Source organism: Paralichthys olivaceus, chromosome 18, assembly GCF_024713975.1.
Source record: "Paralichthys olivaceus isolate ysfri-2021 chromosome 18, ASM2471397v2, whole genome shotgun sequence".
In the NCBI taxonomy this organism is placed as follows: Eukaryota; Metazoa; Chordata; class Actinopteri; order Pleuronectiformes; family Paralichthyidae; genus Paralichthys; species Paralichthys olivaceus.
The window spans coordinates 11,265,999-11,280,839 of record NC_091110.1 but is presented as its reverse complement, the minus strand read 5'-3'; the positions used below and the strand labels follow the sequence as shown (position 1 = coordinate 11,280,839).

General features: G+C 41.7%; 2 protein-coding genes across 2 annotated transcripts; one reads left to right on the top strand and one right to left on the bottom strand.

Annotated features, from left to right (window-relative positions):
- The first annotated feature begins 737 nt into the window (after positions 1-737).
- Positions 738-5,492, top strand: lman2la (lectin, mannose-binding 2-like a). The gene is made up of 9 exons (XM_020082186.2): positions 738-963; positions 1,287-1,405; positions 1,565-1,682; positions 1,776-1,858; positions 1,992-2,024; positions 2,268-2,429; positions 2,724-2,838; positions 3,211-3,336; positions 3,518-5,492. The coding sequence occupies exons 1-9, from the start codon at positions 759-761 to the stop codon at positions 3,658-3,660; spliced, it is 1,104 nt and encodes a 367-aa protein (XP_019937745.2). The 5' UTR covers positions 738-758; the 3' UTR covers positions 3,661-5,492.
- Positions 5,493-5,979: 487 nt separating this feature from the next.
- Positions 5,980-14,717, bottom strand: wbp1 (WW domain binding protein 1). The gene is made up of 4 exons (XM_020082111.2): positions 14,584-14,717; positions 13,308-13,410; positions 12,505-12,672; positions 5,980-11,451 (listed from the first exon to the last, which is right to left on the bottom strand). The coding sequence occupies exons 1-4, from the start codon at positions 14,644-14,646 to the stop codon at positions 10,922-10,924; spliced, it is 864 nt and encodes a 287-aa protein (XP_019937670.2). The 5' UTR covers positions 14,647-14,717; the 3' UTR covers positions 5,980-10,921.
- Positions 14,718-14,841: the final 124 nt, after the last annotated feature.

The window sequence follows — 14,841 nt, the reverse complement described above, 5'->3', positions numbered from 1 at the left end:
TGATTTCACTCACAGCATCCAGCTGGCTGCAGATACATGAAGGACCCATCACAGATATATATATATATATATATATATATATATATATGATATATATAATATATTATCATATGTTGATTTATATTTGATGTCATGTTTTCACACTTGTTATGTTTAGTTGCATTTGGTTATTCGATTAGACATCGCAGGTTTAAAATCACTCAAAACATGGACAGCTGTGTGGTTAAAAAATGATTTGGGTCCCTAAAGGTCATTCAAATCAGATTCAATATTCAATATTATATTATTACTATATGGATACGATCCGAATCCGTACCTGGTTCCTGTACTTGCTTTTATATATGTATTGTGTCAAATGCAATATTTTTGCATAATTTTTTTTCCCAACAAACTGTGAATGAAATGTTCCTGGAAAGCGTTCAGCCTTCCATACAAAAAAGGCTGAGTGGAGAATACACGTTTCAGAAACTTATAAAAAAGTTTCATCCGGACATAAATGGAATAGAATAGAAATTATAATCTTTGTATAACACAAAATACAATGAGATATAATATATTCTAATTGTGTTATATATAGATAATTCATTTTAAAGTCTGCTCTGTTTTTTCTATTCCACAATCACCTTCCGCTAAAACAGCCAATGAAAAGCTTGTCTTGTGATCGACGTTCAAAGGGACCAATGGTGACGAGCCATGCAACACGGTGGACCAATGAGAACCAAGCTGTCGGTTGAGTGGGAGGAGTTTTTCCCTCCACAATGGCCGCCGCCTGCAGCAGGAATCATCACAGGGAGCCTCGGCAGTCAGCGCTCAGTCTCTTCTCCACCGGGAACAACATGTCGTTTAAACCGCTCTGGACTCTGGCTCTGCTCATTCTGACAGTGAGCCGGTGTTTTGCCGACGATGAACACGAATTGGAGGAGTTTCTGAAGCGGGAGTATTCCCTCTCCAAACCGTACCAAGGTACCCGACCCGTTATCCGCCGGTGCACAGGCTGAGGGAGAGATGTTTCTAGAACAACACGCTTAGCGATGAAATAACAACAATGTTCCGTCTCATCAATGTACATTTGATCGGTAACATGCCTCTGATCGACCCCAGCGCTGTGACAATCAGATAAACAAGGCGTTTTACTTTTATTTACAACTATACACCGAGCATTGTGCTTCACTGTCTCCTTTTACTGACAGTAATGTTTTCGTACGATGACAAAGCATTTTTCTCAAATGAGTTCTGCTGTGTCAGCTTCTGTCATGATGATTGTGTTTGTGTGTGTGTGTACTCAGGTGTGGGATCCCTAGGCTCCTCCCACTGGGAGCTGATGGGGGATGCCATGGTAACCACCGAGCAGGTGCGCCTCACACCTGACATGCAGAGCAGACAGGGGGCGGTGTGGAGCCGCATGGTGAGTACACACTGTGATACTGAGACTAGGTAGTAAAACTTTTCAGAGAATCACATATTGACTGATGTATATCAGAAAAATACAATTGGGCCATGACGCATCATCATAAGAAATGTAACGAGGCTTGATATTTTACAGTTGACTGTTGTATTTTTCTAGCCTTGCCATCTGAAGGACTGGGAGATGCAGGTTCACTTTAAGATTCACGGGAAAGGAAAGAAGAACCTGAATGGTGACGGGCTGGCCATTTGGTACACGAAGGAACGCATGCAGAAAGGTAAAAGACATATTCACCCAACCTCACTCCCTATGTCAGAAGAAAACAAGCTTCAATATATTATTAACACTCTGTCTTCTTATCGTCTCACAGGTCCTGTGTTTGGAAATATGGACAACTTCACTGGCCTGGGTGTGTTTGTGGACACGTATCCCAACGAGGAGAAGCACCTTGAGGTACGCTGCAATAGAGCGGCTTCGATATCACCTGTTCTTTGAAAGTAAAACCACGATTATATGTACAAGTGGTCTTGCAGATTTGTGTAAAGTGGCTGTTTTTGTGTTCTTTTGTGCGACCATTTGGAGACAGGCACAGAAGAAGAGATACACTCCTCGCGAACAGGTAACTAGGTCTTTGGAACATTTCATTTCAACAGTGTGTCTTGCTGTGACCCCCACGCTTCCGTCTCTGACCACAATACACAACACTGTACTATGTCTGTGTGTGTGTGTTTTGAATGTCCCTGCATCTTTGCTGTGTGGTTATATTTGTTTTTTAAATAGAGGCACCGATCACCATCACCGCTCAGTGCTGCAACAACATATGCTAATAGCTCATTTTTCCACATGTCTCTGTGACCTCAAGAGGATCTTCCCCTTCGTTCTGGCCATGGTGGGAAATGGCAGCATCAGCTACGACCATGAGCGGGACGGTCGGCCCAGTGAGCTGGGCGGCTGTAACGCCATGGTGCGCAACCTCAAACACGACACCTTCCTCTTCATCCGATACGTCCGCCGCAGGCTGACGGTGAGAGACACACTTTAACTCTTGTCTTAAATATTTTTAAATGTATCTGTAAATGTATCACTAATAGACTAAACATATCAGAGTAATAACTGAAGCACAAGCAGCTACAGGACAACTATTAAAAAAAGTTCACTGAATTATTGACAAAATGTTTCGTGAGTAAAATTCAAAATAAGCATTTTCTTGATTTTACTTACAAAACTATTCAGGAAAACAGTTTTTTTTGGGAACAAGATGTTTTTACTCTGACCTTCTGAAAGTCCCTGCTGCGTCCTGACTGCCTCTGTTCCTCAGGTGATGATAGATATCAACGGGCAGCATGAGTGGAGGGACTGCCTAGACATACCCGGGGTGCGGCTGCCAGAAGGCTTTTACTTTGGAGCAACCGCCATCACTGGAGATCTCTCAGGTAAGCAGCTCTCTAACATCCCAGACAGCTGCCAGGTTACAGTCACTTCAATAACCAGTCAGTCTACTTCAAGCATTGTCTATGCGAACAGACCCATTTACCTACATTCACAGTACTTATGTATTGTATCGGGTGAAAATTACTATTTGTCAGCTTAGTCGAAATTTAAAACACAGGACAAAAAGAACACTGCTGATTCATGGAAATAAAATGTAACTGACAATAATCCATCAGAGACACATTATTGTTCATAGTGAATGGTTGCACAGTTCAGTTTATTGTTCCTCTGTGAATATGTGAAGTGAAAGTGAACATTTGTTAATTTTACTTGTTCTCTAAATGTGATCGTATTTCCCGGTTCTCTTTTTACAGACAACCATGATATCATTTCACTGAAACTCTACCAGCTGACAGTGTTGAGGAGTAAAAAGGAAGAGCAAGAGGAAGAGGAAGACAAAATAACCATCCCCAGTGTTGATAACATGGACCTGCTCAGATGTAAGGCTCACACACACACACACACACACAAAACACCATCATCGTTATCATATAAGCTGACGAAGCAATTGTTGAAGTACACTGAATGCTTGGTCTCTCTCTTCTGTTCTCTGTCACCTTCATCCCTCCATCCACCTCCTCTCTTTCACTCTGCCTTCTCCCTCTGTTTCCTCCCCTCCAGTGGAACAGGTTGAAGAGAGGATGAGTGGGATAGCCATTTTCTTCACAGTTCTCTTCTCCATGCTGGGTTGTATCTTTCTCATCGTCATCGGCCTGGTGGTGTACAGCCACTGGAACGAGAGCCGCCGCAAGCGATTCTACTGAGGAAAGACCGGAGACGGGGGGAAAAAAAGTAGGTGACGTTATTGTGGGTAACTACTGTACTGCGGTCCTCGGACCCCGAACTGCACAAGAGCAAGACGCTACTGTCGACCAGCGGAGTGCAGCAGCTTGTTGTATCCTGACAGGAGATGGAGTAAATGTATCACCTGCTACAAAAGCCATTCTCCAGCTCTGCTACAGATTGTCACAAAGCAGCAGGAGGACCTGATTTGTCCTCATCTCCTGGCTGACACGCACCCACTCGGCCTTATCATCCCGCCTCTGGATTTGTTACACACAGACGTGCAGTTCAGGACATTACATGACTGCTTTTGTTACCTTGCACCGCATTTGATGGAAATGGAGAAAATTTACAATTTTTACTTCACCAATTTTGGTTTTATGGCTTTGAGAATTTTGAATAAATATAAGCACCTGAAGATTTGTTGATCGCAGTTTGACCTCATGTGCGAACCAAATAAAACTGATGTCATCTCTACTGAAGCCCCCCGCTGAATAAAGACACATCATACACATCATTTCAACTCTGTGTATGAACTATAATAAGCTGTATATTCTCACCCTGTAGTTGCTGTAGTTTGCATGACATTCGTTGAGGTAATTATTTTTTGGGAATTGTCCAAACTGCCACATGTACTTTGTTTACACTGTGCTTGAGCTTTTTGTGTGTTTGTGTGCAGACTATGAAAACTTGACTTTTGCCTCATTGGTGCATGTGCTGACAAAGATTTGAGTATGTCCAGGAAATATTTAACTTAAATTTATATAATAGCAATATTCAATTAAAGAACATATTTATATATTAGCAGGGCTTATTTCCATTGATTTAATAAATGTACATGAGCAAATCTGATCAAAGTCAGGATCAGTTTACAGTAAATTCTTCCACATATATTTAAAGTAAGATTTTAGACTTCCTGTGATTTTTAGAAATGTATCTTTGCACTGAAGAGAGAATTGAAATAAATACGTTTTTAATGCTGCTCATTTATCACGTCTTTAGCAACAGATGCTTCTTTTCTCTGCCCATTGAACACTACAGTGACCTTTTGTCTGTGCTTCTTGTGTTGCATGTATAAACATCTCCTGTTTTCCTGTGAAGTGCGTCATACAGTGAATGTTTCTGCAGTGGAGTCTACAAACTCGCTGGTTCTGCCTCAGGCTGCCTCTGATATATATATACTGAACTGTAAGACTGAGCCAGCAGTTGTTCACTCTTCTATATGTTCTGGAATTATGTTTTAAGTGGTGCTTTGTTTCTGATTGTGCAATGTATAAGGACTCACTCTTCTCCTGGAGCCACTTTGACAAGACACTCTACCTTATATTACGTTTACCTCTGTCAAATATTTGTACTCTGTCTATTTGTGTGTTGGTTTGTTTGTCTGTTTCTAAGCAAGATTACGCAAAACTACTTTCAACAGATTTCCACAAAACATAGTGGAAGGATGCAGTATGGGTTTAAGAAGAAACCATAACATTTTTTTTTTAATGTTTATTTTGTTGTGGCATTTTCAATAATTTCCCAGTGAATAATTCATAGATTAGAAAAATCAGGCACATTAAGTGGACTGATATTTATGATTGTGTACAATATGGTGCAGCTTGATTGAATTTAATGGGACTGTTGGGCCCTGGTGGAGGTTTCTGCTCTATTGAGTGCCATTCTAGTTTTATTCTTTTGTTTGTTGCTTCTTTGAAAACTGTGCCTCGTGCATCCATTTTATTTTAGAAACATTTAATCCTGTTGCTTTGTCCAAAACTATTTGCCTTGCCTCATTAAAAACCAAACAGACCTTGCCTAACTTCCTTTACTCTGAGTGCTTCGGTGGATTTTCTTATAATTACAAACAGGTTTTACTTAATCTGTCTTTTAGAGTGAAATCCTCATAGTTTAAATGCAGATAAAAAAAAGAAGTTTAAGAGTAAATCACCTTTTTCATATATATTCTTACAAAGTGAGACCTCATGATCAAAAATAACTTCCAGTGGGTTTGGGACAAGAGGTTGTGTCATACTATTCCAAATTACATAACAGTCACACAGTCAATATGTTCGAGTGACCGCCTGAGGTGCCTCTCACTCAGCCATGTGACCGTCCTCTGGATCAGCTTTGACACGGGTTGGTGGGGGCACCATTTTCACTCTCACAGGCAGATCCATCTCATTGTGGCCACATAAGGGAGATTCTTATTTTTAAAACTTACATTTTTTAAAATAAAATCCCTGGATCCTGTAAGAGGCCAATTGTAGCGAATGAAGAGGATTTTTAGTGAAGAAATGTCAAAGAGTCAAGTCAGCTGAGTGCCAATGTTTGTTTTATTAAAAAAATAAAATACAAATGATGACCCAAAGAGTACACAGCAGACTTCTTTACTAAAACCAAAGCAATCTATTCATCTGTAATTCAGTGCTTTAATTTTTTCCTTTTTTTCCCACTTTACTCATTTTGGCTTGTTTAAAGTTATTAGGAAAACAATGTAGAAAGAGTCTAATGTGTGGTTGTAGATGCCTGCTTCCTTCTCAAACCAGGGTGTTTCTCATTTTGGTAAAAAACAAAAAAAACAGAACCTGCATCTGTTTGGTATCATCTAGAAAAAAGCAGTTTCCCTGTTGCATGACAGAAACATGAGGCTATCATTTATTATTTTATAAATTCAGAGTTAAGGGGTCCACAATTAATTACTGTATCCGTCTAATATGTGCTGGTCTAATGTGATCCGACCGTGGTTCATGTCAAAGTCTGTCAAATGCATAATCTATAAAAATGTAGAAACTGATAGTATCATTATATCTGTGGGTTAAAGGCAACAGTTAAATATTCAATGACAATTCATGAAGATGGAAAAAAGCAGGTGCACTGAATTAGTGCACCAAATGTGTAGGATGGGAAAGTCTCAAACAGACCAAAGATAACCAAATAAGAATTTACCCCCCAAAAAATGTTTAACTTTTCTTCTACTTATACAGCTTAATAATGTGGTTTATTCATGAGTCGGATGAAAACAATTCAATGGTTGAAAAAGCCAAACAGAGGAGAAGAAATAAAATATTATGAAGAATGGATTTTAAACTCAAACTCCCTCAGCCGACACTGAAGCTTACATACGCACCGCATCATTGTAGTAGCATTACAAGTATATTATATTACATGTACACAGACCAACCAAAAGTAGATTACAGTACAGTGAAGTGACACAAGTACTGAGAGTTATATTGCTTGTACTAGTGCTCACAGATACACGACGGAGAAAGTGAGACAGAGGGCGCAGCATTTAACAGTAGGTTTATGTTTTTGCATAGCCTAGTCGAGTAAAGTACGATACACTACAGAGATGCGTGACGCAGAAATAAAAAAGGACGATGGCCAACGAAACAACCGCTTTGGCTTAATGAGACTGACAGGTAAAAAAAAAAAGTATAATTTCATACTCTAGCACTGCTTGGTTAAAGATGACCCTGAGAGAGAGGGAAACCAAACACATCGTTGTCATGCCAACACACAAACAGAGTGGGGAAAACAAGTGTGGAGATGGCAACGACTTTGGTAAAGTATTCTGTCGACTGCAGGAGCATCTGCTGTTTTCTCTGTTACCAAGACTCGGTGGAGGGTGGAGTCACGGTCCACAGAGAGCCGACGGAGAGAAGCAAAAACTCTCAGACATAATCACACATGTATTACTTACATTTGAAAGAATTGTTCTCATTGGGGGGAGGGGAGATGTCGCACCACGCACCTCTGTTGAGGTCGACGAAAGCAAAAAAGGCAAAGTTAGAGCCTATAAAACAAACATAGTCATTTACAATCAGCAATTGTTAAATATGAGCTCTGCCATAAATTTACAGGACGTCCACATCCAAACACTGACCATGTTCAAATCGCAAAATATCTGTTCAGACGCTGGAGCTCAGCAGCTGCGGCTTTAAATGAACAGCTCAGGGCAGATGAACCGCTCAGTGACATGGATGGATGTGTGTATATAGCCCTTGTACTCAGTAAACATGTGAAAAATCAGGGAGGCATAGTAGTTGTTTGGCAATGGGAAAACTATGGACCTCCAGTACACACGCAAAAAAAACGTTTCACTCCCTCACTCCCCTCAGCTGTTATGTCTACATATCTATACAAATAAGCTAAACTGAACCTTAGCATGAACTCTCTTGCTGGAGTTAATATTTGTCCCCCGAATGCAAAACACAGATAGGATGAGTCACAAAGATACCAAAGGAAATAAAATGATTTTTTTTTCTTATTTTCTTCATGCCAGTTAATTTCACAAACTAATCATGACCAGATCCTTGGAACAAAACAGAGCGAGCGCAAGCTCAACAATCTGGTGTTGACAAATTCCATCAGTGCCACAACGAACAAGACACAGTATTTTAAATTCAACACAACCACCCCTCAGATTCAAACTGCGCTAATCATGCTCGGAAAAACCACAAATATACCATTCAAAGGAAAAACATAAAAACCACACTTAACTACATCTACTCTAATAAGGCTGTAGCACATCAGTACTGCGTAGAGGCTAGATTTTATTGTGCAATTCTATAATCAAGACATTTGCTCTCTAGAGATGCAGCAAGGCAGCTTGAGGTGTGTTGGTCAAAAAAGGTCTTAATGTTACTTCCGCTAATCTGTGTGCAATGACGCTCACAGTGTAACAGCTCCTCTGAAAAGGTCATTGTCATGTTAGCATGGCTTTGTATTTATGCACCTGCTCAACTACGCAACACAAGGACTGCAAACTTTACACTAATGCAGCAAGAAACTAAAATATCTTTCATTCTAAGCTTTAGGCAGCTGTGCATTCATTTTGTTTCACTCTATATTCAGATATTTGGTGCACTGGCCCTTTTATATTGTTCTCCCACAACAGTAAGTTCTCCAGCTCGAATAGTGGAACACAGAGACACGAGCAGAACCAGAACAGAGCTGCTGCTGGAGGGAGGAATGAGGACAAACCTTCATAGGCCACTGAGCTGCAATATTTACATACTTTAATGTGCAGAACCCAGAATCAAGTCCTGTTGAGTGGCCAAGAATTTCCCTCACATGTCCTTGTCATAGTACAACCAGCTATTTCTATGTTTGACTAAATATATTTTACAAGCATAAAATGGTGACACTCCTCAACACGTTTTCAGCTACAGGATGTGTTTGGAGTCTTTCTCAGTAACAAATTCAGTCATGAGAATGCTCAAGACTGTTCAGGGCATCTTTCACTTTACCTTGGAGCAGTGTTTAGTGAGCGTGCTGAGTGTGCTTGCATGAAGCAGAATGACAGACCTGAGTCTTTACACTGTGCACATTTTGTCACACAGTTTCAGAGCTGACAAACAAAAAGTTCTTCCAAATTAAATTTCTCAATTTAACATTCACCTACTCATCAGTTACTTTTTGTCTTGCACAATGACTTTTTAAAAATCTTCTAACATTAACCGTTTAATTTCCTGTCTGACAACACCTAGTTCGCCTGCTATGCTATGAATACATACAATACACACAGCAAGCAACACCCAAGGCTGTGCAGCGTGCAGTCGATCACAATAGATTCTGCAGCTGTGTCATCGCTGACCAAACTGCACATTGGAGCCTGCATCCGCCTCAGCTTTCTACTGCACCCCCCCTCTGCTGCCAGTGGAAAATACCACTGCAAATCCCTCACGCTGCCAAGAGCTGTAGGGGCCACAGAGCCACGACAGCACCGGCTAACTAGATAGAAGCACAGCGTAGCACAACTCAGACGGCAGTAACAACACAATCAAACTAGATCCAGAGCATCTGAGCTTAAACCTCAGTCTATTTCTTTACCCCAACATCTGGGTGCGGAGTCGTGTTGCCGTTGTAGCCCACAATCAATGTGACTTACAGATGGGCAAATGAAAACTAGCACAGCCGCTAGAGAAAAGCTAACAAACTCAAATATAAACATCGATATTCATGCCTCATGCAAAAAAAACAGTGCTTTAATTGTTATCCACCTCAGTGCTGAGTAAATATTTCAACCAGGTGCTACAGCACTTTACAGACAAACACACAAGATATCTTCCCTACTGCACTAAAACACCCATATGAGTATGCACTGCTGCAGCCCCCGTCAGGAGCATTGTTGCAATTAATAGTGACCCCTGTAGCATCTACTGAAGCACAGCTGGTTATGTATAAAAAGTACATCCTTCCTAGTTACATCCAAGCAATATACTGAGAAATACATGTCTCCATCCTGGAGCCACCACAAGGCTTTTTATTTAAAAAGAAATTGGTGACATTACCCTCTTGTCAATTACTATCACTCAAATGCAGTCAGATACCAAAGAGGGGAAATCACATGCAATCAATCAATAAATCACAAAAAGATGTGGTGGTGAATTGGTGGTGAACACAATATGGATATCAAAAAGAGAAAACAAGCTGCTGAAGGGAGGATGTATGACATTTAGAGCAAAACAAAACCGTAGCTCTTTCCTGTCGCTGCCTCTGCTATTTGTTGCTGGTTAGTCCCCTCCACCACCTCCCCCCTAATCTAGATGCAAAACCTCCCACAGACCACAGGGCACCAGACGATGGTTGCCATGACCCTAGATTTCACAGCACACACACACAAACTCTCACGCATCAAAGGCCCTCGGGGGGAAATGAAATGCGTGGGGCTTGTCAATTAATCCAGCATCATCTTGAGTTATCAAGAAGTTTATTTTTGACTCCTCTGCCTGGTCAAGTGAGGCCGTGGGGAGAAATGTTGACCGTGTTGGTATGCTCTAGGATGACCACTGGAGGTGGAGGCCCGAAAATGTTCTGAGCGAGGAGAGTGACAACAAAGAAATGGAAACATGATGGCAGTGCTCAAGGGTCGTGTAGGAGCAAGGGAAACAGTTAATTCTGATTTCAGTCACAATCAATTGCTGCCTTCTCACTGCCCAATGACAATGTCTTACTAAACACTAAGGAGAAAAAACCCAAATGGTGTAGTAGGTGTTTGCTGGTTTATCCACTACACAAAAGCAAAGCAAAAAATGTAGCCTGGACTTTATCCACATAATTTGTTATTCATCTTTCTCATCAGGAGCCAGTAATGATTAGTTATCATCATCATCTTAACCTCATGCCTATGTGTTAGTTCAAAGAATTAAAACACAGACAGTGTTTATGGTGATGATGATGATGGCAACAGCTTTATCATTTCCCCATGTGTGAAGCGGAAAGCCGAATTGAATGGCTGGTTATTTATGCTGCGGATCACACCATGTGGTCTCCAGTGCTGGTGCTGGCGGTCTGGCAGGGAAGCTCAGGGGCGTGCGCCTTCTGTCTGAAGGTTTGCTGCTGATGCCCAGAGCAGCAGTCCCCACCGGTGACCTTGCACATCCGGTGCTCCTCGTCACTTTCCTCCTCAAGCCCCGAGCCCTCGTCCACGTCTAGCTGGCAAACGCACACCTCAATCCCTGAGTCACCGGTCACATGCCGACGCCGAGTGATGAGCTCCTCGTCTTCCTCTGCGGCCACCAGAGAAGCCTCCGCATTCTCCTCCTCCAGACACTGAGCCTGGATTGACATTGACACCGCTTCCTGTTCCAGCGACGAGCTCGCAGCCTCACAATTCGGGTCTGCCTGGGCCAGGGGTTGTGGGACTGCGTCAGGGTCTGGCTGGCATAGTTGTGGAGGGAGTGCTGGAACGGTCTCTGGAGGGTTTTCAGAGTAAGGGGGGGGTGGCGTTGGGGGATGGCCTACCACCTCCTCATAGTCAGGAAGTTTGCAGTCGTTCCAAAACCCTAGAGGTAAGTAGGTAAACACTTTAGCTTTCCAAACACGATTTCTTGAAAACACAATTGAAAATTAGGTCAAACACTGCAGTTGTGCCTTTGCTGCGTTTTTTTATTAAACCAAACTTCTTCAGGCATTCGGCAAAAGGCAAAATAAGAGGTCAAGAAAGATAAAGTGAAAACATAAATACCCAGATATTATTTGGAAATGTCAGAATATTTTCCCCATGATAACCTGTGTGAACATCGAGCACAGTACATGTTGCCAGGCTTTCTGTGAATCAGTGTCTGTGTGTGCTCTCGGTCAGATTCACATTTCTGACAGTAAATCAAGCATGTTCACTGTCCTGAGGCTGAGGCTCAGACAAGTGTGCACCTTGTCCCACTCCTGTTTGTGATATTAGTGGACATGATATCATGTTTCAAAGAAGGTCTGGAGTGACCACTGACATTAGCACGGCATCTCCGCTGTCTGCTGTCCCTCTAGTAACGTTAACACAACACTGTGATCAACACTGTGATCTCTAATATATAGTACATGAAGGAAATGTGCAGCTGAGTATGATGGGATCGGGACAAGAAATCAGCACCTACAAATCTATTTTTAATAGCTCCTGTCTGTCAGAGTGCTGTAATGAAGATGTTTTATAGACCACTGATGATTAGTGGAGAGTTCAAATATCACACACGTCTGATATGTAGAGGAATAAAGATATCCATGATGACCTCAGTATTACGCTGCAGACCTGCATTGAATCAAGGGAGACCTGAGAGAACAACCCAGCAGAAACTGAAACTTTCAGCAGCTCCAGCAGCACACGAGGGACCAAAGCTTTAGAGGAAGTGACTGTAGGAAATATTATCTGGGCTTCTATCTACTTTCAATATCACAGTGCGCTCTTCCTCTGACGCATGAACTTAACAACATAGAGAAACTTACAGCCTACACATAAAACCGCAAGATGACAGAGAGCATGAAATTGATAATTAATAAAAAGAAACAATCACTGTTGAATACTGGAGGGAATCTTTCATGTCCCCATTGCAAAGTGGACAACTCACTTAGATTGAGTGGTGGAGGGGAGATGAAGGAGCTCGAGGCTCCTTGGTAGGCCATGAGGCTGATCTCACGTTGACGTTGCTCCTGCTGCAGGCGCATCTTGACCCTCCGATGTCGGTAGGCACAGCAGCAGCTCAGCATGATGATCAAGGTCCACACTAACCAGAACCCTAGAATGAGGGACAAATTTAATGTCATCTTATCGTCATTTCATTATAATTTATCTAAATAACCAAGGAGAAGGTGGTAATTCAATGATGAGGCGTTAGGTTTGCAGTCAGATCTTATTATTAGATGTCTGAAGATATATTTCAAGTATAGTCATTATTAAAATTAGGGCTGGACAGTGTGGCCATATACTATATCAAGATAAAAATGATCAGTCGATCAGTCAATATTAATGATTAGAACGGTAAAATTCAAATGAACATTTCCTTTAATTTTAAAGATGGATTTTTGCTCCTGAGTGAAGGTTGTAGTTTAAAATCTTCTTTATGAGCAGAGAATGATTAACACTGATTCCTCACTGTGCTAGCACAATGTATAACCAACATAAAGATGAATTTAAATAAATATATAGTACATAGTTATATAGTTCAGTACATGCCTTTTAAGTACACAGTAGCTAACACAAAGGTGAAACTAACTTGAAAGTGAAACAAAACACATCAAACAAAACCTATCTTGAGATTTAAATCTCCAACATGAGAAATAAACTGACAATACAGAGACATGGTGGCTATACAAATACACAGTACTTGGTTTATCTGAATGAAGAAAAAGAGAAACAATCATTTGTACTTACACCAGAGCTCATAGTAGTAGGTGCAGCATTCAGTCTCTCCACAGCAGTACCCCATCTCACAGCGATACTGTTCATTGTTGACCCCAAAACAGAACTCTTTTGCCTTAAACACAAACAGGAGGTACACAAAGTCACTGTCTGTGTCAATACTCAATCACACGAGCAAACATGGAAAGAAATAGCAAGCTCCTGATAAACGGACCCATTTCTAGGATCTATTTAGTCTCTGTCATTTTCACCTCGGTGTCATTTCAGTGTGTTTTGTGTCTCTTGTATGTGCTAATTTAAGATTAGATAAGATAGACTTTATTTTCCCACTGAGATATTTGCTCTAGACATCACCATCTCCATACAGTAATGCACAAATACAGTTTACATCCTAACATTTCTCTAACGTGGGATCCATTAAGTTTTATCTTGTAAAAAAAACCCAATCAAATGCATTCATCCATCTCATTCTCATATACAAAGATTAACTTTATATAGAGAGAGAGCAATACAAAGTGATCAACGACAATATACACATATTTCCTGGGAGTAGTCATGGGCCCTGGTAACTGAAGTGAAACCATGTTATTTAAACAGGTTAATAGTAATAAATACTGAATTTTACATGTTAATTTACTTTAGCAAGGATACAACTGAGGGGACAGGAAAGTAACACAACAATACAAACCTCCAGCCAGTGAGCAAAACAAGTCCAACAGCTTTTTATCAACACGTTTTAATGACAACAGATGTTGAAAGGAACTCGTGTTAAAAGAACAACACTTCTGCAACACTGTCAAACGATGGCAGCGTGATTAAACTAGTTACATCGATCTAAACTGTTTTTATATTATTGTTCATGTTGTTATCTGACTAAAGCTGAAGTAGTGATTTTGTATGAGAAGCAAAATGTCCACACTGGGTCTGGCTGCCCTGCCCGCTGACCCACCATCAACAACTGGGAACAAACACGTCAATTCTCCGGGTACCGGGTAGCTCCGGCTAATGTTAATCTTCACACCCTCGGATCAAACTGTCGAACTGAGTCGATAAAACAAACCCGTGTTGATATCGACTCACAACATTCATTTCTCATCAAGTCCAGTGTGGAAATAAAGATGAAAACTTTAACCGACTGACGTCACCCTCGGTGTTAGAGCGGCGAGCCGCGCAGCTCCCTTTGTGGGGGAGACAAAAGGGCTCGACACCGAGGCCTTCGCCCAGCCCCGGAGCCGCGGTCTCACCTACAGCAGCCTCGCCGACCCCGGGAGCGCTAGCGCGGACTTACCTGCACCAGACAGGCCCCGGTACAAAGAAGAGCTACAATGGATCCCAGTGCTTTCTGCGGCATCGTTCTGGGTTGTCGGCCGTGAACTCGACGGGAATCATATAGCAGTCGGTGGAATCGAAGCCGTGTCAGTGCCGGTGGCCGCGGCGGGTTTGACGCTTCAGTCCGCGGCGCTCGAACATGTTTTTGTTGTTCCTGGAACCAGAAACACAAACAGCCCCGGTAGTAACATGAACCGGAGGCGGCGGTGGTCTGTAG